We start from the raw sequence: 14804 nt of genomic DNA, 5'->3' as shown, positions 1-14804 counted from the left end.
CAATAAATGAGTTAGACAAAGAAACAAGAAAAATAAAATTCAGCACAACATAAGAAATCTTATGTGACAAGTTTCATGACTAGACATGACTTTTATGACAAAACTACAGTAGGTGAACAAGTCACTCTAGATTTTTAAGGTTTTCTTCTACTTTAATGTTTTTGTAAGAATTTTATGGCTTAGGTTTCAGCCACAAAAAATGGCAAGACAAAACTCAAAGGAACCTAAACTCAACACAATTCATGGTTCAAGAACAAGAACAATAAATTTGAACCATAGAAAATCAAATCTAGCTTCTATAGCAAGATTAATCGGTGGAAATTCTAAAGAATCATGTTAACAACATTTAGCACAAGACATGTGAGGAGATACATAGAGAAAAATGAAGAAACAACAATGGAGGAAAATGTAAAACTAAAAATCAATGGAGGTTTAAGAAGCACATACTTGAAGCTCTTGTGCTCTGATTACTACTTGATGGAAGCTTGCTTGTGGAGCTTCTATGGAGGCTGGATCTTTGAGCTTCAATGAGGTCCTTCAATAGTTATTTTCCACCATGGAGATGCAGCGGAAGACAAAGGAGAAGAGGTGGGAGGAGGCACCATCCACTAGGGAATAAGCCATGGAAGAAAGAGCTTCACCACCAAGAATGTGTCTTGGATAAGAAGCTTAGAGAGGATGCTTCAATGGAGGAAAAGAAAGAGAGAGGGGGGAGCACGAAATTGAAGGAGTAAAAGAGGGAGAGAAGTTGAACTTTGAGTTGTGTCTCACAAGACTCTCATTCATCAAAGTTGTGACAAGTGTTACACATGTTTCTATTTATAGCCTAGGTCACTAACTAATTGTGAATTTCATTTTCATTTCATATGAATCTAAGAGGAATATTCCAAGGATATGCCAAAGGCATCTTAGCATATTCTAAGAATATGCCAAAGGCATCTTAGCATATTCCAAGAATATGCCAAAGGCATCTTAACATATTGCTTTTAGATGCCACAAGAAGGGAAGGTGTGACTCTAGCACATGGGAAAAAAATATGCCACAAGAATATGCCAAAGGAAAATTCCTAGAACATGCCAAATGCATCTTAGCATATTCCATGAGAAGCTAGACGGGGGGGGGGGGGGGGGGGGGGATTAGACACAACCCTCCAATAGCTAAGCTCACCCCTATGCCAAAATACATGAAAATACAAAAAAAAAACCCTACTACAAAGACTACTCAAAATGCCCTAAAATACAAGACTAAAACCCTATACTAATAGAATGGCCAAAATACAAGGCCCAAAACATGGAAAAACCTATTCTAATATTTACAAAGAAGAGTGGACCCAACCTTGGCCCATGGGCTTAGAAAAAAACCCTGAGGTTCATGAGAATCCTAAGGCCTTCTTTAGCAGCTCTAGCCCAATCCTCTTGGAGTCTTCTATCCAATACCCTTGGGGGATAGGATTGCATCACTTCCTACCATTCTTTATGAGATCACTTACGATCTCAACAAAATGCAAGAAGAAGAGTTCAGAGATCATGTGATTAAGCTCCATGATGCTTAGAAAGAAAGAAAAAAGAGCCAATGTGGAAGAAGAACTAGCTTCTACTGCTACAACTAAGTAGGAAGCTGCTACAATCCAAGTTGAAGCTTCTATCAAAGCTGTGGATGACAACATTATTAATGAGGTCATTATTGATCTCACGAACACTGGTGTTATGAATGAAACTCCAGAGGTGCCCAACACAACTTTGGCCAATGAGGTTGTCCATCAAGACAAAGAACCTGTGTCCAAGCAGTCCAAAACCTCAAAATGAAGCAACGCCAAGGGAGAAGGGTGCACCTGATGTTTTATTGTCTACTCAACTAGTTCAACTCCTACCTCACTCAATTATGCTTCTCCCTCTATTGTGACCATAAATCAAGTACAAGAGATGATAGGTCAAGTAATTGATTCCTTTGTCGAACAATACATGCTAGAAAATGAGCATTTTAGGCTTTCAATGCAAAATGTCATCACCACACAGTTCTCTAACCTTAGTGTTGTTCTACTCCAAAATCTACAACAAGCTCAAATGACTATTGTCATACCCTAATTTCATCCGGGGACCATCTGTTTGGTGGGATGCGACCTTCGCTTGACCACTTCGAGGTACTTGACACCCATCGTTAAGCAATCCGTGAAGTTTCGCGACATGTTGGGAGTCGAAAGGAAGCATTAATGCGCAATCTGTAAAGTTTCGTAACATTCCAGATGCCAAAGAGGGGACGATTGCGTAATTCGTAAGGTTTTGTGACATTACGGAAAGAAAACAAGTATCGTTACGTAATTCATAAAGTTCCGTAACGTTACAGAAAAAGAATTAGCAAAAAAGGAAAAAAGGGGGTGTATTTAGTAAACAGGGGTGCGCAAATAGTAATTAGGCCCACTTGGGCCTTCCCTTCCAGGATGTTCCAACAGAAGGCGGTGCCTTCTGGTGGAAGCAACCCAGCTCGCCTGGGTGAGCTGGGCGGCAACCACCTCCCTCTTTTCTCCTATAAATAGGGGAAGGAGGGTAGAACAAATTTGTTCAACCCTCCTGGTATCTGAGATTCACTTAAAATTAGAGAGAAAAATTGTTTCCATGAAGAAAATTCAAGCCGAGGCGCTTCCGTAGCGCTTCCGAGACATTTCCGTGGACGATTTCGCGAAGATTTTCCACCGTTCTTCGTCGTTGTTCGGTCTTCAACCGGTAAGTTCCCGAAATCGAACCTTTCAATTCATTTTATGTACCCTTAGTGGTCCCCACTTGTTTCGCGTGCTTTTATTTTTATTTTGTTTGCTTTCCGTACCCCTTTTGACGTGCTTTAATCATTTATTTAAGTCATTTTCTCGCCTGATCAAAAATAAAATAAATTTCCACCGATCATTTGAGTTGTAACATCTTTTAATTTCTGTTAGAATAAAATCCGACCGATCTTTCACGCCGTAACCACGTTCAAAACCAAAAAGAGGCAAAATAATAATATAATAATAAAAAAATATCTTTAAATAAAATAATCAAAAAAATTAATCGGACGTTTTTTTTCTTAGGGATTTTCTTTCTTAATCGAATTGACTAATAACCAAAGTGAAACTAAGGCTAAAATCAATTCATAAATCAAACTTTTATCATCACCTAAAAACCATTTTTAAAGATCCAACGCCTTGAAATGGTCCTTTTCGCTTTTATTGGTTAAACGTGGATTTTTAAAAGCCTAAAATCAACACATAGCTTCGTCACGTCTTTCAAAAAACCAAGAGATCATTAATGGTCCAATGCCTTAATGTTTTCTCTCCTTCCAAAAGAATCGAAAGATCATTTGATGGTCCAACGCCTTAAATGACCTTTTATTCAATCAAAAATATATCTTGCAAAAAAGATAAAAACAACTTAACCAACGTTTAGTTCTGAAAGAACTATGTAGGTCTGATTTCCTTATCACAATTGAGGAATACGTAGGAGCAAGGGAAACACCCTTGTCGACAGAAAGATAAAAAATATAAAAGGCATAAAAAAGACATAAAAAGCGTAAAAAAAGGAAGATAATACAAATTGAAGTTATATTTGCACACTTGATTAAAGGTTGTCGTCCCTTGTGACGGATGCGTGGGGTGCTAATACCTTCCTCGTGCGTAAATACAACTCCCGAACCTTTCACACTTAAAGTTCGTAGACCACGTCTTTTCCGATTTTTCCGACGTTTTCCTCGAATAAACGTCGGTGGCGACTCCGCGCGTTTTCCTTCCTTGGAAGATGCACCCGCGTCGCCCTCCCGCCGAAGGGTAGGTTGCGACAACTATGTTAGGAGTAGTTGTTGCCCCGACATCCTATGATCTTGTCCATCAACCACTACTACCACCATCTTCACCACCACCTACGTAACCTTTACCGCCACCCCAAGTTCAAGAGTGACTATGATGGTCTATCAATATTTCTTTCTTTAAACTTGTTGTCTTTTTTATCGTGACAAAAGAGGGATAAAAAAAGAACTTTTGATTTTAAGCGCAACTTGATAAATGAAAATGTGGTTTGGTGCATGTTTATTTTTATTCCATTGTTTCTATACATATACACACACATACACATGTGCACGCACACACACATGCTTGCATAATCTATCCTCATTCTCATCTTTTATCATGCTTTAAAGCTGTTGAACTCAGGGGGAGTTTATAAAGGCTTCACACATATATGTTTCCCTACATATCTCATAATCATGCCTTACTATCTTCTTATCATCTTGATTATTTTTTATGTTAGTCAAAATTTATACTATTTGTCATCATAAAAAAAAAAGGAAGATTGTTAAGTCTTAATGATTCAGTAAACTGGACGACTTACCACTCCTTAGTTTTGATATTTACAAAAATATATATTATTGATAAACTAATGAGTTATAGTTAAGTGCACAAGAATATCTTTGTAAAAGAGCTTAATGAACATCTACAACTCTAGTAAGTCGCATCCATACTTAAAGTGGAAAATGTTTTATTAAGATACATCCAACGTCCAATGCACTATAGAATCAATCGCACCCGCTTATTGTAAAAACTTGTGTCTATACACTGAGTTGTTTTTCACTTGTGAACACAATATATATCACTTACATACTCATTTATACTCTTAGAAGTGATGTCCAATTGAGTACGAATAGTCTATGTTAGCCACAAGGGAAGTGGACGATCTCTCTTTACGATATTCAATTTTGTTTGTAAATATTTTAATTGCTAACATTTGAATTTAAGGAAATGACAAAATGGAAGAGAATAGAAAGTATTTACAAAATATTCTTCTAGAGGTCGCTTTCAATGCAGAAAAGGAGCACATGTTGTCATCTGTACTATTATTCCCTTCCTTTCCAATCAAAATATGCTACGTTGCCTTGCCTCCACATGTAAGAAAACAATCCTATCAAGACTCAACGCTAATCCCATAACAAATCTTTCATTGAAGTCTATAAAAGACAACCTCTATACTCAAAAGCAGAACACGAAAAAATCATAAAAGAAACAAGCAAAATCTTTGAAGCGAAACTCTGCGAAATCACTGTAGAAGCAAAGCTTCCAAGATTATTTTGATGATGTCAAAGATTTTTCAAACAAGATTAAAGAAATCAAGAAGACTCAAGTGAAGATTCAAGAGAAGACTCAAGATATGCAAGAACCTCAAGAAAAGCATCAAGATAAGTATAAAAAGAATTTTTCAAAGAAAAATCTTTTACCAAAGTTTTTACTCTCTAGTAATTGATTACCAGAAGGTCGTAATCGATTACCAGAAGTCCAAAACAGTTTTATAACTGTTTAGTAATCGATTACCATGGGCATGTAATCGATTACCAATGTTTTTGAACATTGAATTTCAAATTTCAAGAATCACAACTTGTGATAAAACATTTTCAAACTTGTGTAATCAATTACACAACATTTGTAATCAATTACCAGTGTTTCTAAACGTTGGTTTTTTCAAATCTAAACATGAAGAGTCATAACTATTGATGTGTAATCGATTACACTATAATGGTAATCGATTGCCAGTGACTAGTTTTGAAAAATAAATTTCCAAGAGTCACAATTTTTAAAGTGACTGGTTTTTGAAGAATTTGTCAAGAGTTACAACTTTTAAAGTGACTAGTTTTGAAGAGAGTCACAACTTTTAAAGTGACTAGTTTTGAAGAAAGTCATAACTTTTAAAGTGGCTAGTTTTGAAGAAATTGCCAAGAGTCACAACTTTTAACATGGTTTCTTCAAGAGCCATCAAATGGCTATAAATATGTGATCATGGCATGAATTTCATTATGGATTTTCTTAACATCTTTCTAAGAGTTTTTGTTCAACACTTGCTTTGTCAAGAAAAGTTCATTGGGAAAAAACTTGTGCTATTCTATTTTCTTCCTCTCCTTCATTCTTACAAAAAGCTTTTCAAGAAACCTACTCTTGTTGACTGTTTTCAAGAAAAGGTCTTCTTGGTTGCAAACACTAAACACAAGGGACCAATGTTCCTTGGGTTCATTGCAAGAAGCAGGATTTGCTTCTTGGTTGATCACTGGACACAAAAGACCAACATCTTTTGGGTTCATTGCAAGAAGTGGGTACAACTTCTTGGTTGTTATCACTGGACACAAGGGACCAACGTTCCTTGGGGTTCATTGCAAGAAGTGAGAATAACTTCTTGGTTGTAATCATTGAACACAAAGGAGGGGATTCCTTTGTGGTTCATTGCTTGTAAAGGATTTTACAAGGATAGTGGAAATCTCAAGCAGGTTGCTTGGGGATTGGACGTAGGCACGGGTTGTGTCCGAACCAATATAAATCCGGTTTTGCATTCTCTCTTCCCTTAACTCTTTTACTTTTTATTGTCTTTACAGTTCTTTAATCTCTTTTACTTTCTGTTGTGTTTATATTTCTTTAAGTTACTTTCCTTCATTTATTATTTCTGTAACTTGTTAACAAAGAAATAGTTAAGAAAGGAAAATTTTCAATTAGAAATAGTCAACGAAATCTTAATTAAACCCCCCCTTCTTAATATTTCTAAGGCTGCTTGTCCAACAATCACTAGACGATACACTTGAGATTATATTGTCTATCATTTGCTAAGTAAAGTTATTTGTATTCAAGCTTAAATTGTTTATTCACTCCTTGAGTGTTGTTGAATTGTTTTATTCATCCAAACTTTTTTTTGTCAAAGCCAGAAGTGACTTAGTGTTAAACAATACTTGAGTGTTCTTAGATTCATGGGGAGTTTAAGGATGTGTTAGAAGTGACTAGAAGAATATTTGTATTGCTAGGAGTGATAGGAAAAAATACTTGTTTAGTAATCAATGTTTTGATTGGTGAAACCCTTTATAATTATGTAAAGAGAAACTAGACGTAACTTTGTTTGAATGAACCAGTATAAACAAAATGTTTCTACTATTTCTTAAGCAGTTTTATTAAGTATTCTCTTAACATATTTTGTCACTATTTTCTCACCAAGTGTTTAATTAAAAAACCTTTTAAAAAATATTGCTTTATATTTACTAGACGATCAACCTCCATTTTCATCAAAGTTGATTTTCCTTATCAATAATGCATATATTTTTCTGAACTTGTGATAAAACTCCTTATTTATGAAAAAAATGTATATTTGATTAACACATTAACCCCTTTCAAGTGTGATTGTTGATATTTTATCAAAATTACTTATTCTAAAAAATAGAATGACTAAAATTTAAAAGTATAAAAAAAAAACAAATTGTATATTTGATTAACATATTAACTCCTTTCTTGATTTAAAAATAAATAGACCAAAATCGTAAATTTAAAAGTATAAAAAGATTAAAATTATAATTTATTTTTATTTTTATTTTTTTATCAAACCAAATGACTCAAACGTTCAAATATGGATCAACATGAACGCTTCTAAGTAAATCGGAGTATTATAAATATTTTGGGATATTTAAAGTACAATATGCATTTTGTTATAATTTTTTAAAGTAAGAAATTTATAACTTGTAAACATTTTAAATTTTTTTAATAATAATACTCATTATTCACGTGATTGAACCAATAATAACACGACCCAATATTCGGAGCAAGTTAATAACACGCTATAATAATGACTCCATAACATTGGTCTAACTATTCCCCTTTTTTTCTTTTCCGCTTTTTAATGAATTAATGCTGAAAAAAGGGAATTAATTAAATAAATAAAAACAATAATAAAGAGAAAACCGGGAAAATAGTAAAGCTGGACACTAGATAGCGAGGATATATAGGAAGCGAATAGACATGGCAAGAAAACCCGTACCCGTGGGTACCCGCCCGAATCCGTCCCGACTTTGACGGGTAATACCCGAGTTGACCGGGTATGGGTTCGGGTTTTCCCCGATAACCAAAAGTCGAGTACGGGTACGGGTATGAGATTACTAGACCCGTCCCGACCCCGAACCCGAACCCGCCCCACCACTTAAAATCTTTAGAATTTTTGCATAATTTAATTAAAAGACATATAATTTTTATTACTAGTTAATTTTATTTTAATTTTTTTACATAATTTAATATTATTTTCTTAACTATTTATGTAGACACACGTGTTATAATAAATTTATTGATATATAAGTAGTTAAAAATAAATGTTTAACAATCAATTTATTTTTTTCTAAAATCAAATTTTTAATATTTTTTTACAAAAAAAAAATATTTTTTTAAATGGTGTGTAGAACGGGGTTGGAGATATCCGATACCCAACGGGTACGGCATCGGGTATCGGGTACAAGTATGAGAATATGTTAAGGAGTCGGGGTAAGGGATTGGGGAGACAATACCCGTACCCGACCCGTCCCGTTGCCATGTCTAAGAGTGAAGAAAGGGTAGGAGTATTTGGCTTGGAAATTGATAAAAACCACTTTTTATATTATTTATTTATTTATGATAAATATATAAATATAAATATTGATATCCGATGCACAGCACACTGCACACATCTCAAGCAGGCAGAGAGAGAGGCAGAGTGGACCGACTTGCGTGTTTCAGTTGATAGGCACACCACAACACAACACACAGATCTCTTCTTTAACGTTTACTTTTGGTGTCTGAGAAGAAAGAAAAAAGAAAATAAAAATAGAGTAGAGGCTCTCTAATCAGTGAGCGATCGGAGAGTTTGGTTTCATCCTTGCTGTGCTGCTCAGATGGATTACAACAATAATGACCAGTAAATCATTTGTTTCTTGTTTATCTGTTTTTATTTATTTTACTTTTTTATTTTTATTTTTGTTGTGATTGGTATGGCTAATGGATATTAGGTGGTTCAGGAAGTCAATTTGTGAGATTATAGTTGTGGGTTTTGATTTTTTTTTTGGTGTGTTTTTTAGTGAATTTTTGGTTGTGGGTGATTTTGTTTTTGGACGGAATGGGGATTCTTTCTTTTTTTTTTTTTTTTCATTTACGTCTATCCATTTTGGGAGGTAATCTTGTTTGAGACACCGTCGGACACTAAATGCGGCACCTCTCTTAGCCGAGAATTCGACCTTGGTTCGTCAGATTGTGAGAGACTAGCCTCTTCAGATGGTATGATTTGGAGGTGTTTATGTTAGTGTTGCAAGGTACATTTTGTTTTGATTAATGGAATCAGGTGCTGGAAGATGATTTATTTTGGTTGATTGTGTTGTTTCTTTTTTCCTGGTGTGTGGTTTTGATTTGCTATAGAGAGAGATTGTTTGATTTTTTTGGGTTATTTATGGATAAAGAATGTATAGGATTTGGGATGTAGCATCTGTTTGATTAAATTGGTGGGTCATCATTTCTACCCTTTTTCCGTGTTGATGTTTTTTTTGTTTTTGCCTCTTCTCTCTTTTCTCTTTTCTGCTTTTTATGTTATTCCTTGGCTGATATAATCAACAGATGGAAGAAAATCTGCTTAAGTACTTGCTATGATTTCTAATGTATAATCTAATGATTATGTTTCTAACTTTTTGTTTGGTGGTAATTGCTTCAGTTTACCATGATGTCAATGTTCCATTGTCTATGGTACTAGTTATGATGTGTAGAAACATTGTTTGCGGACTGCGTTAATCTTTATGCATTGTGGAATGGGCATTTACTTGGTTCTTGAATGTGGTGGGCTTCTTTCGTGTTTGCTATCACATGTCTTCTTTTCTGTTGGTTAATCTTTACCAATGTTGAATCACAACAATGGTATTGACTTGTCTGCCCTCATTCTTAGTGGTGCTAGGGAGCCATGGGACTGGCAAGGAAAGAAATATAGTCTCAGAAGGACTTTTGATTTTGGTAAGTCCCACCACAACTTAAGTAACTACCACCTACCCGATGCCTGAGGAAAATGTGTTGTTTTGAGCAGAAATTTCAGAAGAGCTGTGGAATGATGTCCCTCAAAATGAAGAAGATCTTTCATACATGTTAGATGATGAAACAACTCCAGTTAAGGCTTGTGGTGATTTGGCATATAATGTCAATAATGCTGGTAAGACAGTCGTCTTGACAATATGTCCAACTCGATCAATTGTCTTTTTTCCTTTGTTGTTATTATTATTATTATTTATCCTTTTCTAATTCAAACAATGGTTGATTCTTAAATCCAGATAATATGCAAAAGGAACTGGAGGAATGTAGGGAGACTTATTCGCAAGCCAAGAGGCGGCGGATGCTACAGTTCAACAGCCAAGAGAGCGATCAATCTCTATCCAATGAAGGGATGTCTTTGTCATATTTAAAAAATGTCAGTGGTTGTAGCGCTATTTTTGGATTAAGTTTTCACATTCGTAGCATGTTGAATGGTTCAAATGGGGCTTTAAGAAATATAGATTTGTTATTATTGTGCAAAACTTGCAAACATTTTGAACTTTTCCTCTAGTAAATTATATACTGATATTAATATTTTATAAATGATTGAAAAAGGAATGCCGAATACGTATTATGTTCAATGTTTTGACTTGCTTATCCTTGTTCTTTTTGTTAGATCTATCTTTTCTGGTGTTAGACTTCAGAACCATCCTTGATGAAATTTGGGAAATAATTTACCATTTCATTTTGTTACCTCCTTCCACTGATTCAGATATGAATTGAGGCTTATTCACTATTCCACTGTATGTATACTGTAAGCACATGATGGCTCAATGTCAACATATAATGTTAACTTAAACATTTGGGATGACTGCTAAGCCTATGTGGTACCAGAGTTTGTTAATTGTGTGCTTGCTTGAAATCTTTTTATCTTGTTTCTAGTAATCATTATTTAAGGTAGATTTCTGTTTTACACGAATCCTCTTTGAGACTATTGATATTTGACCCTAAATAATGGGAAAACTCTGTTTGTTGGCTTGATCAACAATCTTTATTCTTGTGGATTTGCTTTAATTTATGACTGTTACTGCATTACATATACAGGGGAAGGAAGACCCAGTTAAGGAGATTTTTCCAGAGGTGTCGCAATGGGTGTCAGGGGCATCAGGTTTACCTTTGGCAGGATTCTGTTTTATGATTTTACTCAGAGATATCTTCTGTAATTTATTTCTATTTTAATTCTGATGTTTCCCCAATCATTATAGATTTCACTTTAGGAAATGCATCTGCATCTGATTATGTGGACCTGGAATCAACTGAAACGTGGCTTGCGGATTACTTTAATGATGCTGAGATGGATATCAGTCCCGAGGAATTGTATGCTTCTCTGGACCATTGATTTGTTTTGAAAATTTGGCTATACAAAGTAACCTGACAATTATGTTATTTGACTCAGGAAATTTTCAGTGGCAGATGATGTTCAAATTGATGGTACAGGTAGCTTACATTGTTTTCCACCCACTATTATCTGCTAATTTTGTTTTTTCCTTCATTCTTTACTTTTTCCTCCATGCATTGGGTTTTATTCAAAATATTTTTTTCCTCCTGCAGAGGTTAGTGCCATCAAACCATCACGTGAACAAAATGTGGTTCAACAAACGCATATCCCTCGAACCACCCGTAATATTATCTTCAAAGGTTTGACTTTTTCTTGACATAGTACCTCTTTAGTTGTAACTCTACCAAGTATCTACTTAGTTTCTCTGGTATCCTATCCTATTATATATGATATATAGGCCAGGTTGACACATGTGGTCAAGGATCCAGAGTTAATTCTCATCCTTTCCATGGACGTGCATTTGATTTCCTCTAATACCACTAAAATTCTGTTTGGTGGTGGGTAACCCTCATCAAGGAGATCCCTCAGCGCCCAAGAGCTAGCTGAGTCTTTGGGACTCAACAAAATTATTTATGGTTTAGATTTGTGTAATAATCTTTTGGGTGGGCCTCTACAGGCCTCTATTGACCGTTTCAACATGCCATTGGCACCCTGCCTGGTAGTATTGGGGGTGTCTCCGCATTCTACCCCATATTTTATTCCAAAAATAAAGTATGTATACAGTAATGCTCCAAGAAGATGTGAGAAGCAAGCATGATTTACAAAAGTTGTTTTCTTTTGTCATGATAACAAATTCAGGCTTCTTTTCCATGTTTAGGTAGGAAATCTTTTATACATATGCCGACAAAGTTGGCTTCTTCTGTGGCCTATCCATTTGCCTTCATTAAACCAAGTGGTGCCCATGGAGACGTAACTCTGAAGGAAATAAATCAGCACATTCAAACACCGCCTCCTTTGAAATCAAAGCAAAGCAATGATGATGATCCATCTGCTTACCCCAAGTCAGCCTTCTCAGGGAAGCCTGTGGTTGGTAAAACAAAAATTCGCACTGAAGGTGGAAAAGGTAGCATCACAATTACAAGAACTAAAGGTTAGGCGTAAATTGTTGACTACTAACGTTGTCTCTCACCCATATTTAATGTTGGGATTTACCTCATTTTCTGTAATATATCTGGCAGATATAGAAGTTGATACTGCAATTATTTTTTGCTCTTGTTGACATGCATATATTACACCACCTTAGTGTTTCTTTCCAGCGGGGTCTAGTTAATCTTATAGCTCTTCTTTGGGGGGGATACATGATTTTGTTTTGACTTATGTAATGAGAATCATAGTATTTGTTAGATCTTTAGTCCCCACCATTCGTCGGCTCTACAACTGACAAACAATTTCATTAAGCTTGCCATAGCTTTGTAATGAAGTATACAGGTTATTTTTATTTAGTGGCATTGTTTATAACTTGTCCAAGAGTTTTTCCTCTTTAATTACCTGTTTTATATTCTTTTGATTCTATATTTTCAAGCATGGAATTAAATTTTATATACAGGATCAATTTGACACTAGGCGTAAAACTTTAACACTTGCATCACTTAATAATTTACACGAAATTAACTAATTCCACCATTGATTAAGTTTAAACAATTCCATACAAAACAAAAACTAATTGATACTTAATCAATATGCTTTATTTTGATAGATAATATATTATGTCTTTTATGTGAAATAAGTAAAATATTTAGTTAGATGAAATTTCAGGAATATGTTTAATTTATGTGAAATTTGATATACATGATAAAGAAAGTAAATATTAAATTAATTTGCTTAATCTTTTAAAAAAAAATGATTTTTGGCATGCTCCTTCTCAAACCTCTAAATGCCATCTTGTTTGAGGGACATTTTAGAAGACTTTTCTCGTATTTTTTTGCATAATAAAAAAACAAAAATAATTTAAAAAACTAAATTTGATTGTAATTTTTGCTTAAACATAAAAAAGTGATTTTTGAAAAGTAATTTTTTTAAGCAGTAGTTGTTTATTAGTAATCTTTTTATTGTAAGAACTTCCTTTTTGCTTTCGCAAACTTCCATGTAAAGTTTGCTAGGCGACAGACAAATGTAGCCGCTCGTGCCGTTCCAAGCCACAAACTATGCTAGTCCAAACACACATCATACTATTCAACAATGTATTTCAGCTACTATTATGAATGAAATCAAATAATTCCATTTCTTTCAAAAGAAAAAAATGAGTTGTTTCTTTTAAAAAAAGTAGAAAAGTAATTTTTATTATTTTATTTTTGACAAATATTTTTTATTAAGAAAAACACCTTAAACAAACAAAATAAACAAAAAGCTAATTATTTTGTTTTTTAAAAAAGTACTTTTTTTAAAATAAAAAAACTTAAACAAATTGACGCATTGATTTTCTTTTATAGCGTGTTTGGATAGAGTAATTTAACAGAAAAATTCATTTTTTTAAGGAATTTAAAATGATTCATGATAAAATAGTTTGTTTGGATAAAATATTTGGAAGGAGATTTAAGTTTTGGTATTTTTATGAATAATTTTGATTAACTAAAACAGTGAGATTTCAAATTCTCTCAAAAAATATAGAATTTGAAATTCTTTTTTCGGAGATGCTTACTATAACTCACGTTTTTGCTCACGACTCTTTCTCGCTCAACATTCATAACTACGAGTGACCAAAGTTTTTACGGCCAATATCGACATAAGTTATTTTTCATTGACTTTGGCTGAAGTTTTTTCGGTCAGAATTTTTTTGTATGATGTCAATCAAAGTTATTTTTTGCCGATATCGGTTAAGATTTTTTTTAGATGATGTTGGTTAGGGTTATTTTCTCACTGACGTTAGTCATGGGAAATTTTTGTAAACGTCGGCCAAAGATTTTTTTGGTCGTTGTCATCCAGGTTTTTTCAGTTGATGTTGACCAATGATTTTTTGGCCGACGTTGGCTAGATTTTTTCTATTGACATCGGTCATGACTAACTTTTGAGTAGACACCTGTTAGGATTTTTCAGCCAATGCCAGCTAGGTTTTTCCAACCAACATCAGCCAAAGCTATTTTTTAGCCAATATCAGCTATGGTTATATTTTTAGCCGATGTTAGCTAGGGTGTTTTGGCTAATGTCAACTATATTTTCTAAGTCGACGTCAGTTAGGATTTTTTTGCTGACATCGACTAGGGTTTTCTGGATGACATAAGCCAGAGCTATTTCTTAGCCACATTAGCTAGGTTTTTTGGTTGATGTTCTCTAAGATTTTTCTGCTAACACCAGCTAGGTATTTTTGACCGACATCAGACATGACTATTTTTAGTTGACATCGATTAGGTTCTTACAGTCGACATCCACTAGAGTTTTTTCGGTCGACGCTAGTCAGAGCTATTTTTTAGCCAACATCAGCCAAGACTATTTTATAGTCGATATTGGGTGGGGTTTTATGTCCGACATTGGTCAAGGCTATTTTTTAGCCAACTTCAACTAGGGATTTTTTGGCCAACGTCGACCAATGATGTTTTTCAGCCGACATCGGGTAGGTTCTATTGGTCGGCATTGACTAAGCTATTTTTTAGCCGATATTGGATAGATTTTTTTGTCAATGCC

At 34.5% G+C, this 14804-nt stretch overlaps 1 protein-coding gene across 5 annotated transcripts; it reads left to right on the top strand.

The window, feature by feature from the left end:
- The first annotated feature begins 8461 nt into the window (after positions 1-8461).
- On the top strand, positions 8462-12653 carry LOC114390699 (protein XRI1-like). Of its 5 annotated transcripts, XM_028351542.1 has the most exons (10): positions 8462-8699; positions 9483-9604; positions 9711-9775; positions 9846-9968; positions 10087-10223; positions 10892-10955; positions 11053-11164; positions 11244-11284; positions 11399-11485; positions 12004-12653. In XM_028351542.1, exons 2-10 carry the CDS (start codon positions 9600-9602, stop codon positions 12279-12281), a joined length of 912 nt encoding a protein of 303 aa, XP_028207343.1. In that variant the 5' UTR covers positions 8462-8699; positions 9483-9599; the 3' UTR covers positions 12282-12653. The 5 variants fall into 5 exon arrangements, with proteins under 5 accessions (XP_028207343.1, XP_028207342.1, XP_028207345.1 ...); XM_028351541.1 differs by lacking the exon at positions 9483-9604; XM_028351544.1 differs by lacking the exons at positions 8462-8699; positions 9483-9604 and adding an exon at positions 8706-9055.
- The last annotated feature ends 2151 nt before the right edge of the window (positions 12654-14804 follow it).

The sequence above is a fragment of the Glycine soja genome, chromosome 16, assembly GCF_004193775.1.
Source record: "Glycine soja cultivar W05 chromosome 16, ASM419377v2, whole genome shotgun sequence".
NCBI classification, from domain to species: Eukaryota; Viridiplantae; Streptophyta; class Magnoliopsida; order Fabales; family Fabaceae; genus Glycine; species Glycine soja.
The sequence above is the reverse complement of the archived record's forward strand: the minus strand, read 5'-3'. Positions and strand labels throughout refer to the sequence as shown.

Excerpts from the sequence above, each read along its gene's own strand:
- LOC114390699 (XM_028351540.1), top strand. The coding sequence starts at position 9,664 with ATGTTGAATCACAACAATGGTATTGACTTGTCTGCCCTCATTCTTAGT. Across the intron at positions 10,956-11,052 it reads ATGGGTGTCAGGGGCATCAG|ATTTCACTTTAGGAAATGCA; the intron begins GTTTACCTTTGG and ends CAATCATTATAG. Across the intron at positions 11,165-11,243 it reads GATATCAGTCCCGAGGAATT|GAAATTTTCAGTGGCAGATG; the intron begins GTATGCTTCTCT and ends TATTTGACTCAG.